Source organism: Phocoena phocoena, chromosome 7, assembly GCF_963924675.1.
Source record: "Phocoena phocoena chromosome 7, mPhoPho1.1, whole genome shotgun sequence".
NCBI lineage: Eukaryota > Metazoa > Chordata > Mammalia > Artiodactyla > Phocoenidae > Phocoena > Phocoena phocoena.
Window position 1 is genome coordinate 36,887,735 of NC_089225.1, and position 22,817 is coordinate 36,910,551.

The 22,817-nt window shown below is 34.4% G+C and overlaps 1 protein-coding gene across 2 annotated transcripts in view; it reads right to left on the bottom strand.

The window, feature by feature from the left end:
• STAM2 (signal transducing adaptor molecule 2) overlaps positions 1-22,817 on the bottom strand; it is a 49,007-nt gene that overhangs the window by 7,885 nt on the left and 18,305 nt on the right. The window contains exons 2-11 of one of the 2 annotated variants that reach the window (XM_065880424.1): positions 12,799-12,883; positions 11,807-11,882; positions 11,598-11,696; positions 10,315-10,461; positions 8,688-8,757; positions 7,965-8,151; positions 4,351-4,445; positions 2,230-2,309; positions 2,008-2,095; positions 973-1,027 (exon numbers count right to left, since the gene is read on the bottom strand). In XM_065880424.1, coding sequence (XP_065736496.1) covers positions 973-1,027; positions 2,008-2,095; positions 2,230-2,309; positions 4,351-4,445; positions 7,965-8,151; positions 8,688-8,757; positions 10,315-10,461; positions 11,598-11,696; positions 11,807-11,882; positions 12,799-12,883 — 982 coding nt within the window. Of the gene's footprint in view, positions 1-972; positions 1,028-2,007; positions 2,096-2,229; positions 2,313-4,350; positions 4,446-7,964; positions 8,152-8,687; positions 8,758-10,314; positions 10,462-11,597; positions 11,697-11,806; positions 11,883-12,798; positions 12,884-22,817 lie in introns of both variants that reach the window. The other variant, XM_065880422.1, reaches the window with a different exon arrangement.

The window sequence follows — 22,817 nt, forward strand, 5'->3', positions numbered from 1 at the left end:
ACTGACCATTAACATGCCTTCAATGAAACCAAAGTAACAGATGTATAGGTAGATATTCAATGCTTTCTCCAAAATAAGACCAATAAAATGTGATGAAACTGCTACCATCATTTCATTTACTGCGACAGGAATTTATTTTTCATTTCTGTAGAAAATACAACAAATTTACCAAAAAAAAGTCTCAGGGAACAAAGATTATAATCTTCAGTGACTAGAAAAAATCTTGCTGCTACTACTCTTCTCTGGTAAAGGCAGATAAGAAGTAAAGTAGTTCCTGTTCTTGTGCTGTTTTGTACACAAGTTCAGTAAACAGAAAGGGAGGATGGTGGAACACTAAAGCCTTCTTCCTTGTCTGCTGTTCACTATGGCTGCCCCCTCTGACTTCAGACAGAAAGCTCTGAGGAATAAGAGAAGGAGCAAAACTAAGTTAAAAGTTCAAAACCCTGACAGTCTGTCTTTCAGTGCTACTATTTCTAAGGAAGTGTAAGACTAGATGGGATAATGAAATTAAAAGGACAACAGAGATACAGAAATACAGGGAACAAAAAATGAGAACAGAAGGTATATACACTGGATTTAGAGTCACAAACACATAGGAAATTTCATTTGAAAGTTTTACAAATACTACTTCTCATTATATAACAAAACAATGCTTGCCTAAGATCCCTATTCCCATTTTTGTGCTTTATTCTTCACAACTCATTATCTCTCAACTCCAGCCCAAGTAGGAAAAGGAAGACTGGCACTGTAAGAGCTGGAGTCTATCATTCTGCATGTAATATATTGCCATGAAAAAAACTGCACCAAAATCAAAAGTACCATTCTGCTATTAGTTTGTAAGAGTTTTGGAAACTGAGAAACAATTTCAAAAGATTGGAACAGTTCCACAAAAACTCCCTAGCTTAAAGTTCTGCCAAAAACAAGTAAACTTAGGAAAACCATATTTGTTATTTCCTGCATGAAGAATCTCACCTATCGATCTCTTCAAGTTTTTCATCTATCATTGGACCCATCCGTTGGCAGATATCTGTAAATACAAAAATATTTTAAAATCTTGAAACTAAAAACCAGTTTAAGTCAATTTCAACAATTTTGAACAACAGAGCACCATATGCAACACCATGCAAAATACAAAGAGAATTAAGTTTATGCTAGAGAAGGGACTATAAAAGACCAAATTTAATACTATTCAGCACCAACATTAATATCATGTGACCAAGGCAAAGTCAAAATCAGAACAGAAATCCCACCATGTTCTCTGGAAGTACTAAGTTTGCAGACTGAAATTTGGAGTTACCTCAAAAATCTTAAAAATACCTAGAAAACTATTATTAGCTAAAATAAAAGGAATTTGAGTCACAGTGTATAAAATATGTAATTAAGTACAGATTAGATATGAACATTTTTCATTTATTTAAGCCATTTCAAAATAAAACATTTTATATATCTCCAAATGTAAACACTGATACAATAGCACAGTATTATATATTCATAACCAGGCTTTCTTCCATAAAAAAATTTAATAACATTTATCCATTTATCACAGAGATTTTTCTCCCAATGGATTAAAAAAGGCATAAAGACATTTGTTTTAATTGTTTCAGATTTCTTAGAGACTAAAAAGACACATCAGCATGCATCAAATAACTGCATTACAAAGTTAACACAGATCATGTATAATTTTGACATTTAAAATTATGACACAAGAGAATTAAAAGGAATAAGAATTTTGAACATTTTGACTCAATTAATATGCTGTTATTTCTAATTCTGTTCTTTTTTGGACTGCAAATTTCACTAGTGATATTACAGAAAAGCAAAGACTTCTTCACTGGACAGGATAGGCAGTTTTATAGCAACATCTTCTAAGTAATATGTTTACTCATTTACTACACCAGTCTATTTCCCACCAGAGATTTCTAAACTCTGGAAGCAACCCAAGGCAGAAGAAATTTAAGACATTATAAATAGCTAAAACATTAAATGACATTAATCCCTAATATTCACCTTCTAAGTCCAAGAGGTCTTGGGAGTCTGGTTTTGAATCTGTTGGATCTATACTCTGCAGTACTTGCAGGGCTCTATCCATCTTATCCTAAAAAAGTAACAGGACACTTTACAAAGAGTTTTAATTTCAATGATAATAAAAATTACTCTTTCCAAGTGTTCTCAAGGATAATACATTTTAAGTCTCAACAGTTTAACCATTAAACAAAAGAAGGATCCTACCTCATCTATATAAACAGGCTCAGGCTCTGATTTCTTAATTTCCTCCTCTTCATCATCAATTACATTCAATTTGTCCACAGCTGCTATGGAAACAAAGTAAACTTTAAGTTCCTTAGTATTTACTTTGGTATTTTAGTCATTAATTTATAAGTAGCCTGTGATTATCCATAAGAAAATGGAAACCCTTTAAATAATCATCACATTTCATAATCAATATAAATTATTACGTATGTTCACTCATTCATGCCACAACCATTTATTTAGCCCTTACTACGTGCCAGGCATTGTTCTAGGCATTGGAAATACACCAATGAATAAAGCAGATAAAAATCCCTGCCCTGATGGAACTTACATTATAGAGGAACAAGTAAGCAATTCATGGGAACTGTCATTACAGACACTTTCCTGAGAACTGAGTGTTATCACTAGGGTGAATATATATATATGAGAGAGTAGACAGAGTATTATCTAATTAGCTAATTTCAGAGTTAAATCTATGAACTCCTTCTACACTCTTTCCTTGCTATAAAAAATTATTTTCTATATGTACAAAAAAATAGACTTGATTTCAACCTAACTTTGATAACGGTTAAAGCAACACAAAACAAAAACTTTTCCTAGGAAAAAGAAGGCTGAAAAATAACTTACAAACATACATATACAAAAAACTATTTAAATGCTCACTGGAGTACTGCTATAATGTACTATATTTTAATAAAGTAAATCTTAGTAAAAAAAATTATAATCAAAATTTATATAACCAAAGAACTTATAAGTCCCAACAGTTATTTCAAATATTTGGCTAACTTTCAAATATGCCCTAAGGAGCAGAGCTCAGCATAACATGAGGACTTACTGAAAACCCCAAATATTTTTTCCTTTTAAAACTGCAGCTCAATCTCTCTAGCCTATGCCAAGGGGAAATCACCATAGTATAGGATTCCCTGAGCGTGGTCTATCAAGTTATTAAAACTAGTGTCTCTAATTTTCATACCTACTTAGAGAGTCAGACTAGAGGAATAAAAAGTATAAATAGTGGCAGAGTACTCAGTATTCATCTCTCTACACTTCATTTTAATTGAATGCATCACCCTACCCATACAAAGATGATGTTACACACAGTGCAGAGAGCTTTCAATTTAAGTTCTTTCTCTAGAACTATAAGCATTAGAAGCAGTATGTCCAGCAGTGAGTCAGTTAGTACAAGTACATTCTAATTGCAGACTGGCTGACTTTAGTATCCTGGCTGTCACCTACTAGCCACATAACCTCAGCATCAGTTTCCTTATCTGTAAAATGAAGTAACAAAAGTACCTACCTCACAGACTTATGAACATTAAACGAAATAGTGCAAGCAAAAGATTTGGCTTAACACCTGACAAATGAGTGCTTAAACACCACTGAGCAATTCTATTTTTGATCCTCACCATCATTAGTGTTATCATCAGCTATTCTTTACACCCAGCTCCCCCCAACTCCCTGCCTGCCTAACAAATGGAAGCTTTCTCTGTATGGTTGGCAGCAGCTGAGGGGAACGGTCTATGGCTGCAAAACTGAGTGAAGTTCAGAAGATCTGAACTAGGGACCTACTGCCTTGATTACATGACTTTGTTATTGTTCTGAGTTCGCTAGGATCAAATCAAGGTGAGGAAAAGTCTAAAACTTAGGCGTACTCCTAACCCCTGTAATCACACTCAGCACTTGTCAACCAGTTCTCCCAACCACCACCCCACCCCCGGCCCGCTTTGATACTGTGCTTCAGTGATGAATAAAACAAATATTTGTTTGTACTGAACAAACACATACTGCCTCTTAAAACTATAATTACATTGATTTAAATATTTACATGGTCAAGCACAGCTTATTTTATGCCTTAATTGTACCTCTGTACATTAGCTCTCAAAGGATTTAAAATATAATGATAAGGAAATAACCCTTGGAATTGACCTGGGATAAGTTAATGCCTTAATTTGGTAAGCAGTATGTTAAACTGTATTGCTTATAAATAAATGACTTAAAACAAGAGTTAAATGTCAATCTACTTTATATTTCAAACTGAACCACAAAATTCAAGTTTAAAAAAACTTCAATAGATTTAACCTTCCCTCAGACTTAACTTACCTGCCTCAGGTTCTATGTTTAAATTAGTGGTTACAAAATTAGATGGGAAGAGTCCTATTCCTCTGTGATTTTCTCCTTTCCACCAATTGGCATCACTGAAAATACAGTACAAAAATGTCACTTGTTACTCTACATTTCAGTACACTAATGTCAAAAGTAATTAAGATAAAAATTAAATTTAGCCTACTTTGAAAATACCAGCTCAAATCCCACTATATTTAAATGTAGTTCTTCTTAAAGTTAATAGGAACTATAAAAAAGCACAAATAGGGCTTCCCTGGTGGCGCAGTGGTTGAGAGTCCGCCTGCCGATGCAGGGGACACGGGTTCGTGCCCCGGTCTGGGAAGATCCCACATGCCGCGGAGCGGCTGGGCCCGTGAGCCATGGCCGCTGAGCCTGCGCGTCCGGAGCCTGTCCTCCGCAACGGGAGAGGCCACAACAGTGAGAGGCCCGCGTAACGCATAAAAAAAAAAAAAAAAAAAAAAAAAAAAAAAAAAAAAAAAAAAAAAAAAGCACAAATAAAACAAAACATCCATACTCCCATACTTAAATTTAGAACCAATCAGCAACTGGTCATATTTGATTCTGGGCCTTAAAAAAAATCAAAACATTATAAATAACACTGAAGTTTCCTTTATCAACAACCCCAAGTCCCAAACTCACATCCATCTTTCATACCACCACTATCAAGTTGGTATGTCACCTTCCTTCAAGTGTATTTTTTATTCTTTTACTATATCTACATAGTAAACTCTATAGATATAAATATCTATATAGTAAACTCTATAGATATAAATATCTATATATCTATAGATATCTATATACCTATAGATATCTATAGTCAGCTCTATAGATATAAATACTAGTCATTATAGATCTTTTAAATTTTATGTCAATACTTTCAGCTCTTGCTTATTCCTTTTAAAGATCCATCACACAAACATGGCATATTTGATTTATCCATCCCCATACAGGCGGACATTTAGGTTATTTCCAGTCTTTCACCCTTATGAGGATTGGGGCAATAATCATTCTAGATTTTAGGGCGTACATGCAACAATTCTCTAGCTTATTCACAGACATGCACTTGCAGGGCCACAGAACACGTTACTAGTATTGCCAAATGTTCCCTAAAGTGGTTGTGGCAATTCACCATCCTCCTTTCCCTCAGCAGTGTGTGAGAATGTCATTTCTGCTCACACGTGTTAACTGTCCAATCAACACATGATGTCACACAGGAGAAATCATCTCTCACTGCTGTGCTCATCTGCACTTCTGAGCATCCAAAATGCCTCTTCTGTAAACTGCTCGTTCATACCTTCTGTGCACTTTTCGTTTTCCACTGGGTCATTTGTCTCTTTTCATGGATATGTAGGAGTTCTGTACATATTCTGATTAGCATTTGTTTGTCTGCATTATGCAAATACCTTCTCTCAAACTGTCACTGTCTTTTAACATATGCTTACAGTTTTCTTTTATTGCATGTTGTTTTCTGTTTCTATAATCAAATTTAGCAACCTTTTATGGTTTACACTTTTTAATTTTTTTTTATTTTTTAAAATATTTATCTGGTTGTGCTGGGTCTTAGTTGCAGCAGGCGGGCTCCTTAGTTGCAGCACGTGGGCTCCTTTAGTTGCGACACATGGGCTCCTCAGTTGCGGCAGGTGGGCTCCTTAGTTGTGGCATGTGAACTCTTATTTGCGGCATGCATGTGGTATCTAGTTCCCTGACCAGGGATCAAATCCCTGCATTGGGACCATGAAGTCTTATCCACTGCACCACCAGGGAAGTCTCTATACTTTTTTAAAAAAGAAATCTTTCTCTATCCTTGAACCCCTATTCTCCTATATATTTGTTTAATAGTTTCAGGTTTTCCTTTGTATCCCTCTCCCACGTTTAGTTCTTTAATTTATTTGGAATGAAATTTTATGTACTGTGTGAAGCTGAATCAAATTTTATTTATACTGCATAAAAAACCATTCATCCCAGCAAAATTTACTTAATAGTACACCAATTTTTCTACTGATTTATGATAGCCTATCTTTCAAACAGCAAGCTGCTATCTTTCATGAGCCTATTTTTGGATTCCATCTTGTTGCAACAGTCTATGTATTTATTTACTACAGCTTGTTAATATGCCTTGATACTTGGCAGGGAAAGTACCTTCTCTATGTTACTGTATACCTTCACAATTCCATATTAATGTTAAAATTAAAATGTTTTCAAGTTCTCTAAAAAAAAGTCTTATTGGGCTTTTAATTGGAAAGGCACTGTTTATGCATTAACATTGGAAAAATTAAATCTTTACAATATTAAGGTTTCTTCACCATAAACATGGTATCTCTCTCCATTTATATTTACATAAATATATTACATATATTTATATTCCTTTGTATCTTTCAAAGAATTTTATAATTTTTTCCATAAAGTCCTTATGTACCTTTGTTAGGTTTATTTATTCCTCAATCATTTATAATTTTTGTGACTATAGAGAATGACATTTTTTTCTACATTTTCTAAATAGTTGTGATTAAAGCATACCACTGATTTTTGTATACTGAGCTTATATCCAACAGCCTGGTGAACTCATCAGTTTTTTTTTTTTTTTCTTATCAGTTTTAACAGTCTGATCATTGATTCTCTTGGACCTTGTAAATGGACAGCCACAGAATCTAGAAATGATAATTTTGTCTATTCCTTTCCAAACACCTGAAATAGACCCTCTGGATAAGCCTTCTTTCCTAGATGCTTGTACCAGGTGTGATTCTGCTTTCTTCTGGACCCCAACGTTACCTCTTACGGCATTCACAATCTGCATCCCACCTAATTACCTCTAACTTTAACTCCCTTACTTTATTCTAGGTTTCATGAAGAAAGAATTGTGCCCTCGGTCACTTTTTTATTATAAACACAGCTTATTTACATAACATTTTCTCAATAAATATTTACTGTAGCAAAGTAAAATGATTTTGTGTATCTACCCATTTAAAAATATACTAATGTATCCTTACTAAGTTATTTATAATGGATACCAAATACATTTGCAATCTCTCTTCATAGCAACAAGCTATTAGGTCTCACTCTTGCTAAATTTCATCAATTTCTTTCTTTAAAAGCAAAGTAAAATAGACTTAGGCCCAATACAGACAGATCTATTCTTTATTACAACTTTAAGTGATAGAGAAATTGTGAGGGAGAGGCAGTAGCAGATTAAGAATTGCGGAGGAGCTGAGTATAGTTTTTGGTTGCACTGATCAAAGGTAATATAACTATATCTCTTCCTAAAGTTTTTTTTTGCCAGTAATTTTAGTATATACAACTCCTAACGTAAATGCATTCAGATGAGTGAATATTTCTGTTTCCCAATTGTGATAATAAACAATATTATTTAATACATTTTTAATCCAAGATCTAAAGAATACTTTATTACCAAATTTAACAAAAGAATAAGAAACTCACACTACCCAGTCTAGTTTGAGAAAAAAATAACTAAGGTAGAAAAGGTTCTAGTATGATTTAAATACACCAAAGTCAAAAGCTGAATATCCAGCATTCTAAATTAAGGGTATTATACTTAATAACTTCAAAATATTCCAGAAATATTTAAAACATACCTGTCATCCAAAACAATAATAATTTCACCATGTTTAAAGGTGAGTTCATTGTCCTCCACAGCTTCAAAATCATATAAAGCTCTCACTTTCCTTGCAACTTTATTATTTGATGGAATTTCTGCAGATGGATATAAAGATTTTGTCTCTGTGTGTTGCTGCTTCTGCTCTTGCAATGATAATTCAATAGCTAGTTTGAAAAATTAAAATACAAAAAACAAGACAGCCAGAATTAATTCTTATTTTTTAAAACTTTAATAAGAAATATTACATAATATACTATTTAATAAGAATAAATCAAGTGAATATCTTATTTGTCCAGTTGAACGCTAAACAATTAGCTTTTGTGGGGGCAGGAAGGGGAGAGGGGACAGGGCAGAGAACCATGACATTTTTTAAAATAAGTTTTTGCTCATTCCTTATTATCACAGTCTGTCATATATAGCAGCTATTATTTTTACAGCAAACAGATTGTGACATTATAATATGGGTAGCTTTCCATATAGGACAAGTCATGAACATATTTCTGTGCTTGACTCATAACTTTGGCATTAAAGAAAAGGTGAAATGTAATCTCGTCAAAGGTAGGACATTAAATACATGTTACTGACAACGCTTATGAGTTCAATTAATCTTATATCTCGTCAATTGTTTCTCTTACTTCTCAGACTCCACTAGTTTTTAGATTAGCAACACTAAATTACACGTGCATGATCCTTTATTTACCTTTAGCTATATCTTCATCTTCTTTGTTTTTGTTCAATGATGTACCGTTCTTGGCAGCAACTGAGACAGTCTGTAATGTATGAGTAAAATGAACACAACTACCTTTTCAAGGAAAACACAAGCTCTATGATTATTCGCTCATGCTAATTAAAAAGTTAATTAAGTTCCACTTAAAAGTGAAGGTCTTTGTGATAATATTAAGTAGTTGTTTTCAAGCACTAAAACAGAACATCAGAATTTTCAAGAAAACATAAAAAAATCACAAAGGGCACGAACCAGTTTACATTTTGCATAAATCTTAGTATCTGACACTGAACCTGGCATACAGAAAGTACTTAAATATGAATCTTTCCTGATTGCACTTCCTGATCTCAGTGGTCCAAGGTCTCTCATTCAGTGAGAGGTGCTATACTGCTAGAGCCACAGGGCTATGCGAGCAGTAGAAGCAAGAAGCCATGATAATGACTGAAGAGAAGAGGAGGGAGGACGCAGACAAAAGGTGCAGCTCTAGGCATACACATTAAGCCCCCTTTTACTACTCATTGTGTTTGAATGGTGGTGGCTCTTCAGGCATAGCAGAGGACTAAGGAAGGTCATGGTTAAACTTAAAGGCATGGAAGACAGAGATAGATGTCCAGGATTCTGAACCATCAACCAGTTCTTTAACACAGATTTTTGAGAATGACCTGCAGAAAGGACAGAGCAGGAAAATGCTAGACTTTTGTTACTTATAAGGTTTTTATCTCAAAATTCTACCTTGAACCCTTAGGCCTGGTCAGCTATAAAGGTTCTTTTTGTGTCTTCAGTCTACAGTCCAAAATTTAAAAAAAATATACAGTACTTCTCTTAGTCTCTTTGCCTAGCCCACATCCTGGAAAAGAAGAGGCACTGAGAGCAAAAGCCAAGACACAGTGTTTTTCTCCCACAGACTAAAAAAAACAACCTACTCTGTGACTCATCATCCCTGCTCCCACCCCTGTCCTACTAAAGCTACCCTCTACATCCCCAAATAAATTTCTCATCTTATAGTTCACCCCATCTTATATGTAAACTACACTATTCACTCCAGGCATATTCATTCTTCAACAAACAGATCTTGAGCTTTCTCAAGTCCATGAACTGGTTCATGTCATTCCTTCCTTGATGACCTCTTTACTCTTCTCTACATACTGAAATACATTCCAGCCTAAAAATTCTACTCTTCACCTTCTTCACCATCCCAATCTATAGTTAACCTCTCTCTCCTGGCATCTAGCTTGTGTATCCCTCATCCATATTTGTTAATTATAACTAGTTATTTTTCACATGTATATAGTTACCCTCCAAATTGACTATATATTTCTTGAACATAAGGGCTCTCTCACACATCTATGCCTTTTGCATGACTCTACATTCAGAGTAGCATTAAACAGATTATTTATGGATGATTCACTTCTCAAAGTTCTCATTTGTAGAAGTAATTCACTTGACAATTACAATGTCTACTCAATATAAGGCACCACGCTAGACAGACTCATGTAGAGTGCAGGTGAGCAATGATGACTAAGATAAACCTTGCCAGCTTTTACCCAAGGCATATATCTTCAAAATAGTATAGGGTCAACCATGAGTCTGAATGATCTCTTACCTGAGAACCTGCTGAAGGAAAAGTAATTCCTTCTTCTTTCATAGATTTAATAGTTGCAGATATCAGACTAAACTGAGGGTCCTTCTGAAATTCTTCTGACCACTCCACCATTAAAGATTTCAGTTTTTCACATACTTTAGGATGAGCCTTTTAAAGAAAGGCAAAGAAAAAAATTGTTAAAATAAGTACTTGAATTATTTAACAAAGAGAATTACCACCAAAATTCTCTAATTTTATAAACATCAACAAAAGTCTAGCAATCCTTAGCCTAAATGAGCACTTGATAAATGCTTATTTACATTTTAATATACAGTTGTTTCTTGGAAAATTACTTTTTTTTTTTTTTTTTTTTTGGTGGTATGCAGGCTTCTCACTGTTGTGGCCTCTCCCGTTGCGGAGCACAGGCTCCGGACGCGCAGGCTCAGTGGCCATGGCTCACAGGCCTAGCCACTCCGCGGCATGTGGGATCTTCCAGGACCGGGGCACGAAACCGTGTCCCCTGCATCGGCAGGCGGACTCTCAACCACTGCGCCACCAGGGAAGCCCAGAAAATTACCCTTTTTGAACATCAATGTTTATGCCTTATACAATGACAATGAATCTATTATATTCAGAGGTTATTTCTTTTATGTTTTCTTAATATTCTCAATATTAGATTAAGCTTTTCATATCAACTAAACTAAAATTCTGATATTTTTGCCACTAATAGCATGAGAATAGTGCTTCAGAGCTTCTAACAGAAATAAATTAATAACAACTCCATCAAGAAGACCCTCTCCACCCTGCTCTAAAATAAAGGGCCCCTTTGTTCACCATCTCTAATGGGAATCAGGACAGAATGGTAGTTAGTTTGGACTCTGAAGTCACAGAAACCTGAATATGAACATCAACTATGCCACTTAGTAGCTGCATAACCTTAGACAAGTTACTTAACTTCTCTTAAGTCTGTTTCTGCATCTATAAAATAGGAATGATAAGGGAATCTAACTTCTAAGGGTTGTTAAGAGCTTTAAAAAAGGTAGCATACATAAAATGCTTAAAGCAGTGACTGCTAACCCTCAATAAAGATCAGCTATTATCACTAATATATATGATTTGGGGAGGAAAACAGTTTTTGGTGCTACAAATGCAAACAACAAATTTTAGAACAGAAAGTTTTTTTCATTTCAAATCTATTTAAAATGATTTCCCTTACTATACAACTCTATTAATGCTTTATATAGTTAAAATAACACAGCATATATATTTTTTAATGACAAATTTCTTCTCTTTTTAAAATTTACCTTATTTTTTATCACAGCACGTACTTCTGTTGCAAAATCACGGGAACATACTTCTAAATGAAATACCTTTCCACAGTTTGCCACACAAGCCCCAAGAAGCTATTAATTAAAATAAAAATCAATATATAAATGTCAAGATATTATCTTACTTAACTGAAATAAATACACATTTAAAATTTGGGTCAAATAATAACATGACTTTCACTTACAGTTAACGCCTGCAGAGCAACATGAGGAACCTTATGATTTACCCTTTTCATTATGGCTTTTAGGCAATCTTTTGCTCTAAAAAAATGAAGAAGGTTAAGTGTTCAGAATTTCAATTCAAACATTTTTAAATTTAAACTTATTTGGTAGCAGAATACCTTATATATACACCTGCAAATGTCACTTCATTAAAGGACTCAATCTATAAAATGATCTTACACAATGTTTTGCTCATAGACTTGTAGAACTTAAAAAAGAAAAAGAAAACTTGTTGCAAAGGTTGTACATTCCAAAATCAAAAATGAAGAGCCAAATCATTTCAAAACAGGTCAGTCAACACAAGAGAACAATATCATATAAATTACCTTTTCATTTCTTCAAGACAGACTGAGCTTTCACACAGCAAATTCTTATCTTGTGGGAAGAAAAACTAGCAAGATATACAGTCTCAAAAGATTTAAGTATAAACACGCATGAATGCACTTTGAAAAGCTGTAATGTTAAAAAAATGCTTTCATCAGTCTTCTAAACTTCTAAAGTATAATCAGTTCAGCTTGACTGCTCCATTCCATCCCCAAAGCACCATTATTTATATTCATTTTTTCATTATGATTTATTGCATTTACCTATTCATTATTGAAAGGTCTTTTTAGTATATATGTTTTATGTTATTATATTTACCTACTTCATTATTAAACATGTCTAAGTCACAGGGGAATTCCCTAAATAATTAAGTCTATTCATTGTTAACGTGTGTCCCTGCTGTAACAAGGCTTTAATTATATGTTTTAATATTTCAAATTTTTGGTCAATTCTTTTCATTTGTTCTTTCAGGATGAGGTTAACCACATAAATCCAGCCACCAGCATGCCTTTACTTTTATCCCCCAAAAGGAAATAGTAAAAATCCCATTTTCCTTCCAAAGTTACATCAGGATAAGAGACACAGATTATTAAGTTCCTAGACGTTCAGTGGGCATGACTGGGCATCTTACCCATTAGGAGTGCTTCCAACTTTGTCACATATGTCCATAATAAGACTCCAATCTTCTGTAGTGTTGTACTCATTTGTGGCCTTTTCTATAAGAGATAAGCACACACAAAAATAAGGATGTCTTGCATAACAATAAATACCAAGAAAGACATAAAAGCAGCAAGAGAAAAGCAACCAGTTACACACAAGGGAACTCCTGTAAGACCATTAGCTGACTTTTTGGCAGAAACTCTACAGGCGAGAAGAACATGGCACAATATGTTTAAAGTGATTAAAGGAAAAAACCTACAAACAAGAATACTCTAGCCAGCAAAGATATCACTCAGATTTGAAGGAGAGATGAGTTTCACAAACGAACAAAAGCTAAGAGTTCAGCACCACTAAGCTGGCTTTACAAGAAATGTTAAAGAGACTTCTCTAAGCAGAAAAGACCACAACTCGAAATACAAAAATTATGAAAGGAAAAATCTCACTGGTAAAAGCAAATATACAGTAAAGGTAGTAGATCAACTACTTACAAAGCTGGTAGGAAGGTTAAAAGACAAAAATAGTAAATTCATCTACAACCACAAGAGTAATTAAGGGATACAAAAAATGAAAAATTGTAAAATATGACATAAAAAAATTAAAAGTGTATGTAGGGAAATGTAAGGTGGTTAGAATGTTTTTGAACTTAAGGTCATCAAGTCGGGACTTCCCTGATGGCACAGTGGTTAAGAATCCACCTGCCAATGAAAGGGACATGGGTTCGAGCCCTGGTCCTAGAAGATCCCACATGCCATGGAGCAACTAAGCCCGTGTGCCACAACTACTGAAGCCCACATGCCTAGAGCCCGTGCTCTGCAACAAGAGAAGCCAAAGCGATGAGAAGCCCGTGCACCACAACAAAGAGTAGCCCCCACTTGCCTGAACTAGAGGCCTGTGCACAGCAATGAAGACCCAATGCAGCCAAGTATGTAAATAAAATAAGTTAATAAAAAAAGAAGTCATCAAGTCAAAAAATATACATATGATTATATAAATATGTATATGTCTCGATATATATCTGTATGTTGATATGTATAAACTTCATGCTAACCACAAATCAAAAACCTACAATAAGGACTTCCCTGGTGGCGCAATGGTTAAGAATTTGCCTACCAATGCAGGGGACATGGTTTTGAGCCCTGGTCCAGGAAGATCCCACATGCTGCAGAGTAACTAAGCCCGTGCACCACAACTACTGAGCCTGTGCTCTAGAGCCTGCAAGCCACAACTACTGAGCCTGCGTGCCACAACTACTGAAGCCCATGCACCTAGAGTCTGTACTCCACAACAAGAGAAGCCACTGCAATGAGAAGCCTGCGCACCACAATGAAGCATAGCCCCCACTCACCACAACTAGAGAAAGCCTGTGCGCAGCAATGCAGACCCAACGCAGCCAAAAATAAATAAATAGATTTACTAAAAAAACCCACCCCAAAACCTACCATAGGTACACATACAAAAAAGAGAAAAGAATCCAAATGTAACACTAAAGATGGTCATCAAATCACGAGATCAAAGGAAAAAGGAACAAAAAAGAACTACGATAACAACCAGAAACAATTCACAAAATGGCAGTAAGTACAAACCTATCAATAATTACTTTAAATGTAAATGGACTAAATGCTCCAATCAAAAGACACAGGGTGGCAGAATAAATTAAAAAACAAGACTCGTATATACATGCTGCATACAAGCAACTCACTTTAGATGGAAAGATACATACCAACTGAAAGTGAGTGGATGGAAAAAGGTATGTGTTCCATACAAATGGAAACAAAAAGAAAGCTGGGGTAGCAATATGTGTATCAGATAAAACAGACTTTAAAACAGACTGTAACAAGAGACAAAGATGGACATTACATAATGATAGAGGGATCAATCCAACAGAAGATACAACAATTGTAAATTATGCACACAACATTCAAGCAGCTAAATACGTAAAGCAAATATTGACAAACAGAAATGGAAATATTGACAGTAATATAATAATAGTAAGGGACTTTATCACCCCATTTACATCAATGGACAGATCATCCAGACAGAAAATCAATAAGGCAACACTGGCCTAAATGACACAATAGAGCAGATGGAACAAACATATATAGAACATTTCATCCAAAAACAGCAGAATACACATTCTTTTCAAGTGCACATGGAACATTCTCCAGGAGAGATTATATGCTAGGTCAAAGAACAACTCTCAATAAATTTAAGAATGAAATCATACCAAGCATCTTTCTCTGACTACAGTGGTATGAGACTAGAAATCAACTACAAGAAAAAAACTGCAAAGAACACAAACACATGGAGGCTAAACAATATGTTACTAAATAACCATGAGCCACTGAAAAAAAATCAAAGAAAAAATAAAAAAAGTACCTGGAGACAAATGAAACTGGAAACATAATGATCCAAAATCTTTGGGACACAGCAAAAGCCATTCTAAGAGGGAAGTTTATAGCAACAGAAGCCAGGCTCAGGAAACAAGAAAACTCTCAAATAAACAACCTAAATTTATCCCTAAAGGAACTAGAAAAAGAAGAACCAACAAAACGCAAAGGTTAATAGAAGAAAGAAAATAAAGACCAGAGCAGAAAAAAATGAAAGAGAGACTAAAAAAACAATAGAAAAGATCAATGAAACTCAGAGCTAGTTCTTTGAAAAGATGAATAAAATTGATAAAACTTTAGACAGACTCAACAAGAAAAAAAGAGAGGGCCCAAATAAAATCAGACATAAAAGAGAAGTTATGACTGACAATGCAGAAATACAAAGGATCATAAGAAATTACTATGAACAATTGTATGCCTGTAAAAGGGGCAACCTAGGAAAAATGGATAAATTCCTAGAATGTACAATCTCGCAGGATTGAATCAGGAAGAAAAAGAAAACATGAACAGACCAATTACCAGTAATAAAATTGAATCAGTAATTCAAACAAACAAACAAAAACACCCTCCAAGAAACCAAAGTACCAAAGTCCAGGACCAGAGGGCTTCACAGGTGAATCTATCAAATATTTAATGAAGAGTTAACATCTACTCTTCTCAAACTATTTCAAAAAACTGAAGAGGAACGAATGCTTCCAAACTCATTCTACCAGGCCAGCATCATCCTGATATCAACACCAGACAAAGAAATCACACAAAAAAAGAAAATTATAGGCCAATATCACTGATAAGTGTAGATGCAAAAATCCCCAAAAACATATTAGCAAACCGAATTCCACAATACAGTAAAAGGATCATACACCACAATCAAGTGGGATTTATCCCAGTGATGCAAGGATGGTTCAACAACCACAAATGAATCAATGCGATACACCACATTAACAAAGTGAAGAATAAAAATCATATGAGCATCTTAATAGAAACAGCTTTTGACAAAATTCAAAATCCATTTGTGATAAAAACACTCAATAAAGTGGGTATAGAGGAAACATACCTCAAAGTAATAAAGACCATATATGAAAAACCCAGAGTCAACCTCATACTCAATGGTGAAAAGCTGGAAGTATTTCTCCTAAGATCAGAAAAAAGACAAGGATGCCCACTCTTGCCACTTTTATTCAGCAGAGTATTAGAAGTCCTACCCACAGCAACCAGACAAGATAAAGAAATAAGGGGAATCCAAATTAGAAAGGAAGAAATAAAACTGTCACTGTTTGCAAATGATATATTATATGTTGCTTTTCTATATGTTAACAACAAACTATCAGAAGGGAAAATTAAGAAAATAATCCCACTTACAATTGCATTAAGAAGAATACAATTCCTAGGAATAATCTGACCAATGAGGTAAAAGACCCGTAGTTAGAAAACTACAAGAACTGAAGAAAGAAGTTGAAAACAACGATGTCCTGTGTTCTTGGATTGGAAGAATATTGTTAAAATGACCATACTACCCAAGGCAATTTACAGATTCAATGCAATCCTTATCAAAATACCAATGGCATTTTTCACAGAACTAAAGCAAATAATTCTAAAATTTGTACATAATCACAAAGACCCCAAATAGCCAAAATAACCTTGAGAAAGAAGAGCAAAGCTGGAAATATCACACTAGCTGATTTCAAACTGCTAAAAAGCTACAGTATGGTCCTGACATAAAACAGACACATGGATCAATGGAACATAATAAAGAGCCAAGAAATGAACAACACACTTATATGATCAATGAATCCATGACAAAGGAGGCAAGAATATATAATGGGGAAATAAATTCTTCAATAAATGGTGTTGGGAAAACTGGAGAGCTACATGCAAAAGAATCAGACTGGACTACTTTCTCACACCATATACAAAAATAAAGTCAAAATGGATTAAAGACCTAAATGTTAAGACCTGAAACCATAAAACTACTAGAAGAAAACATAGGCAGAATGCTCTCTGACATCAGTCTTAGTAGTTTTCTTTGGATATGTCTCTTCAGGCAAGGGAAACAAAAGCAAAAATAAACAAATGGGAATACATCAAATTTAAAAAGATATGGCACAGTGACGGAAACTATCAACAAAACAAAAAGGCCACCTACTGAATGGGAGAAGATATTTGCAAATGATGTATCTGATAAGGGATATCCAAAATACACCAAGAACTCATATAACAACATCAAAAAAAGCCATCAACCCAATTTAAAAAATGAGCAGAGGAAATGAATAGACATTTTTCCAAAGAAGACTTACAGATGGCCAACAGACACATGAAAAGATGCTCAACATCACTAATCACCAGGGAAGTGCATATCGAAACCACAATGAGATACCACCTCACACTTATCAGAATGACTATCATGAAAAAGACAACAAATAACATGTGTTGGCAAGGATGTGGAGAAACGTGAACTCTTGTGAACTGCTGGTGAAACTGTAAATTGGTGAGCCACTATGGAAAATGGTATGGAGGTTCCTCAAAGAATTAAAAATAGTACTGCCATGTGGTCCAGCAATTTCACTCCGGGTATTTACCTAAAGAAAATAAAAACAATAATTCTAAAAGATATATGCACTTCAATGTTCACTGCAGCATTATTTATAAAAGCCAAGATATGGAAGCAATCAAAGTGCCCAGCAAAAGATGAAGGGATTAAGAAGATGTGGTGTGTGTATATACATGTATGTAATGGAATATTCCTCAGTAATATTCTAAAAAAATGAAAAAAATAAAATTGCCATTGTGACAACATGGATGGATATAAACAATATTATCCTAAGTGAAATAACTCAAAGAGACAAATACTGCATGAACTCACTCATACGTAGAATCTAAAATACAAAACAAAATGAAACAAACCGAAACAGACTCAACAAATGTGGGTGGTTGTCAGAAGGGAGGGATTTGGCAGGGATGGGGGGGGCAATAGATGAGGGGAATATTTTAAAACTTCAGTTTTAAAATAAATAAGCCACAGAGATAAAAATACAGGATTAGGAATATGGTTAATAATGCTGTAATAACTTGATATGGGCACAGATGGTTACTAGACTTATTATTATGGTGATCATTTCATAATGCACCCAAATGTCAAATCACTATGTAGTACTCCTGAAACTAACAATATTTTACATTAACTATACTTCAGTTAAACTACAGTAAAATAAAATAAAAATACCAAGAAAGGCACAGTAGTTAAGATTGAGAAGTCTTACCTTTTCTTTTGCCAAATATAAAAGTTGCACAGAAAGATTTCAGACAATGAGTACTTTTATTAATTTCAATTTTAAGTTGTATAATTAAATGTGCTGAGGTATACCAATAAAATGTCTTCTAAATAATTAAATACTAAATAAATTTCAAATGATCAATAATTCTACCAAATTCTTACTTCAAAGAAAGCCTTAAAAATGTGTTACAATATAAGGAAACATGGAGTGAACTGCTCACTGAAGCATTTTTTTAAGAGCAAAAAGGAAAATGGATTAAGAAAATACAGTAAATTCATATAACAGAATGTGAAAATGAGTTATAAAGAACTGAACTGTCCAAAAATCTGTAAATCTCAAAATGATGATTTGTTTGGCTTATGCTGAGTTTAAAAAGCTTATATATAACATTCACATGAACTTTTAAAACAGCTAAATTGAGATGTAATGCACATCCCAATACAATTTACCATTTAAAGTGTACAATTCAATGTTTTTAGTATATTCACAGAGTTGTGCAACTATCACCACTATCTCATTTTAGAACATTTTCATCATCCTAAAAATAAATCCCTAACCATGGGAAATCACAGCCCATTCTCCCCCTAGACAACCACTAATCTACTTTGTTTCTATATGTTTTCTGGACTTCACATATAAATGAAATCATAAAATATACAGTCTTTTGTAACTGGCTTCTTTTACTTAGTATAATGTTTTCAAGGCTCATCCATGTTGAAGCAGGTATCAGTACTTCATTCCTTTTTACAATGTTGAATAATATTTCGTTCTACAGATATACCTCATTTTATTTATCCATTCACCAGCTGATGAACATTTGGGTGTTTTCTTTGTGGTTTTTTTGGCTAAGTTTGAATAATGCAATGCTGCTATGAACATCTGTGTACAAGTTTTTGTGGGGATATATGTTTTCATATCTCTTTGGCATATACCTAGGAGAACTGCTGAGTTGTATGGTAACTGTTCAATTTTTTTAGGAAATGGCAAACAGTTTTCCAAAGCAGCTGTATCATTTTACATTCTTACTAGCAATATATGAATGTTTCATATAAAATTAAAACTTTATGTTTAAAGAAACATTTAAAAAACATTTAAAAGTATGCTCTATTCTTTAGATATACATATACAGACAGTAAATATATTAACATATGCACAAGAATGATAAACACCAAACTGGAGGTGGATGGGGAATTAAAACAATGTACACAGGGACGTAATTGTATTTGTAAACTTTTGTTTATTAAGTTGCAAAGTGAGTATGCAGAAATTCTTTATTTTATTCTCAGTATCTTTTTTTGTGGTCTGAAATATTTCATGATCAAAATAAAAATTAAAAATGTAAATTTTTAAAAAGCATGGTCAAACTATAATAATTTAATTATGTAGCATGTTTACTCTTTTACAATTTCAATATCAAGAGAGACAATACAATTTTTTTTCTACTAGTATAGAGAAGTGGGGATATAAAAACTAGCACTTTAGAAACATTTTCTTTATGTCTTTTCCCCTTTTAATAAATATATCCTATGATTTCAAATACAGACAAACCTGGGTACTATATACATATAAGGGTACTATTATCACTATGATAAACAGGAAGGATGGTAGGAATCTAGAGTAGCTCCTTTTCTAAAGGCAAGGAATAGTAAAAGAAACCAAAAAAATAAACAGGCTTATTAGCAAACAGCTATACTTTGCAAGTAGGAAAGAAAAATACAGAATCCAGTTGACCTCAATTAAATACTGTAACAAACTTTTAAAAATCATGCAAACTGGGGGCTTCCCTGATGGTGCAGTGGTTGAGAGTCCGCCTGCCGATGCAGATCCCGCGGGTTCATGCCCCGGTCTCCGCAGCGGGAGAGGCCACAGCAGTGAGGCCCATGTACCGCAAAAAAAAAAAAAAAAAAAAAAAAAAAAAATCATGCAAATTGCCTAACACAATTTAAGGATAAAAGGCAATTATTCTGACATATGTGATGAAATGACAAGTCAGAGACTTTAGAAGTAATATATTTTTGCCTACCATAAGTTCTAGACTCAAGCACCAAGCTCTGTAGGTGGAAACATATCTACTCAGGTCCAGCTTCTTCCCTTGTACAAAGATGACTAACTCTTCTACAGGGAAAGTCAGACCAGGCTATATTTTTCAGAGGTTTAAAATGCTTAACTATTTCTTAATTACATATCTAATAATTCCAGTGAATTCAAAAGTACAGACAAGAAAAAAAAGAAAGCAAAAATCTTCTAAGTCTACAAACCTCTTGGAAAACTATGATGCATATTTCCCCAGACTTCTTCCTATATATGTATATGGAAAAATAATAAAAATATGTATAAAACTAAAAATAGGCTTATAAGTATAAGGTGTCCAAAGAGAGCACCCAAAAACTGATAACCACTTCCCTGCCAAATGAACAAGTTGAGAAACAAAACAAAGAATAAAATATTACTAATAGAAGCTTTAGGTGTGCTGGACAAATGGGCTTGCTAATAGCCCCAGAGGTGGACATGTTAGCACTAGAAAGAAAAAGAGCTCTCCCTCAGGGGTGAGCCCCTGCACAACTTATTCCATGAAGAAATCACTCAATGGCTGTGGAAAGACTAGCTAGCTGCTATGCTGACAAAGGGCATCAGTAGGGCCAGTTACTCCCTAATTTACCAATCAGATAAGATACCGTGATCATATAAGATACCGTGATCATACTAAATGTATCATTTCCTAACCTGCATTTCCACTTATAATAAACATCTCTCCATGTTCATAAATATGTCTATACTAACATTTTTAATAGCTGCATGATGCACCACTGTATACAGTGTGGCCACAAAGTGCCTATACAAGCTAGTGAGAAGTTATCAGCAAACTATAATTTTAAATACATCAAGTACTCAGCCTCTCTTCTTTGATACACTTACTGTTACCATTCATATTGATGTCCCACATAGAATAAATACAAAATAATTAAAAGAGGTCAGGACTTCATGCATAGGCCTTTCTGTAGATGTGTCATAGCATACACACTTAATCTTATCTGTCTGTCTCTGCCACTGTTACTCTTCCTCCACCCAATTCTCAGAAGGAATGTAGACTGCATTATGGCAGGAATTTTTTGTTTTGTTTTGTTCACTATTATTATTTCCAATTCATAAAACAGTATTTGGTACACATAGCAGGTGCTGAGTAAATATTTGTCGAATGAATGAATGATGCTCATTGCTCCTTCATATCCTATAACCCTGGTACAATGGCTGTAAAGTGGGAAACAATAGCAGAGCTTCTGATTATATGAACTCTAAAAGCCTTTAAGAGGCCCCATGTGCCCCCAGTGAAGTCTGTGCAAACTTCTGGACCAGTTAAGAGCTTCACCGCTGAGCAGACATCAAGGGGCTGCACAGGATCAAGCTTCAATAGCAACACCCTGTGGCAACAACAGGCAACAGCACTCAGGGGCTTAAGAGGGAGGTTCCAGTTCTCTGCTTGTTTACTAAAGAGGAATGACAATAACCTCTGGGAATTTCAACAGGTAGACAAGGTAAGTGTGGAAGGGAATGCCTGAGAGGGAGGCAAAGGACTTCTTGTACAGTGATATATAGGTGACTAACTTTTTACCTTGAGTCTGAAGAACAAATCACATATATTACATATGACTTGCCAGCTTCATGCTCAACTCTTCTCTCTGCTTATAATCGATGGGGTTTTTTTTTTGCTGTACAGATTGATCTTTTTTTTTTTAATGTCATTTGGCAATGTTATAACTACCTGAGATTAAATATTCACCCGTATATTTCTCTGTATATATATTATTTACAGGCAAATCCTTATTCTGAAATTTCATTTGGCACATGGAGTGAGGCATGGACAGAAAAGTATTTTTATAAATTATTTTCAGTAGTTCCAACATCTAAGAATCTATCCTTTCCTCTCTGATCTGAGAAGCCAGCATAATCAATTACCAAATTTTGCCAGTACATATGTGTATGAGTACAAATACACACACTCACACCCACTCATGCCCACCCCCCACATGCAAATGAGTCCGATTTTGGACCATCCAATAACCTACCTATTTCTGCTAGAACTCAACTTTTAATGATTGCTTTTTCAATTTTGGCCATGTGATACATAATTAAATGTGAAGCCTTTTCAATACCCCTCAAAACCCTTCTAACAATTTCAAAAATATCTAAACAGAATTGTTTTTACTTGATGTAATCCTTATAGAAAATGGAAAAATCCTGACTTACTCTATCCAGCATAGTTTACTTTCAACAAATACAGGACTCACAATTACTCTTTTCAAAAAGTATAAAATCTAAAGACTTTATAATGG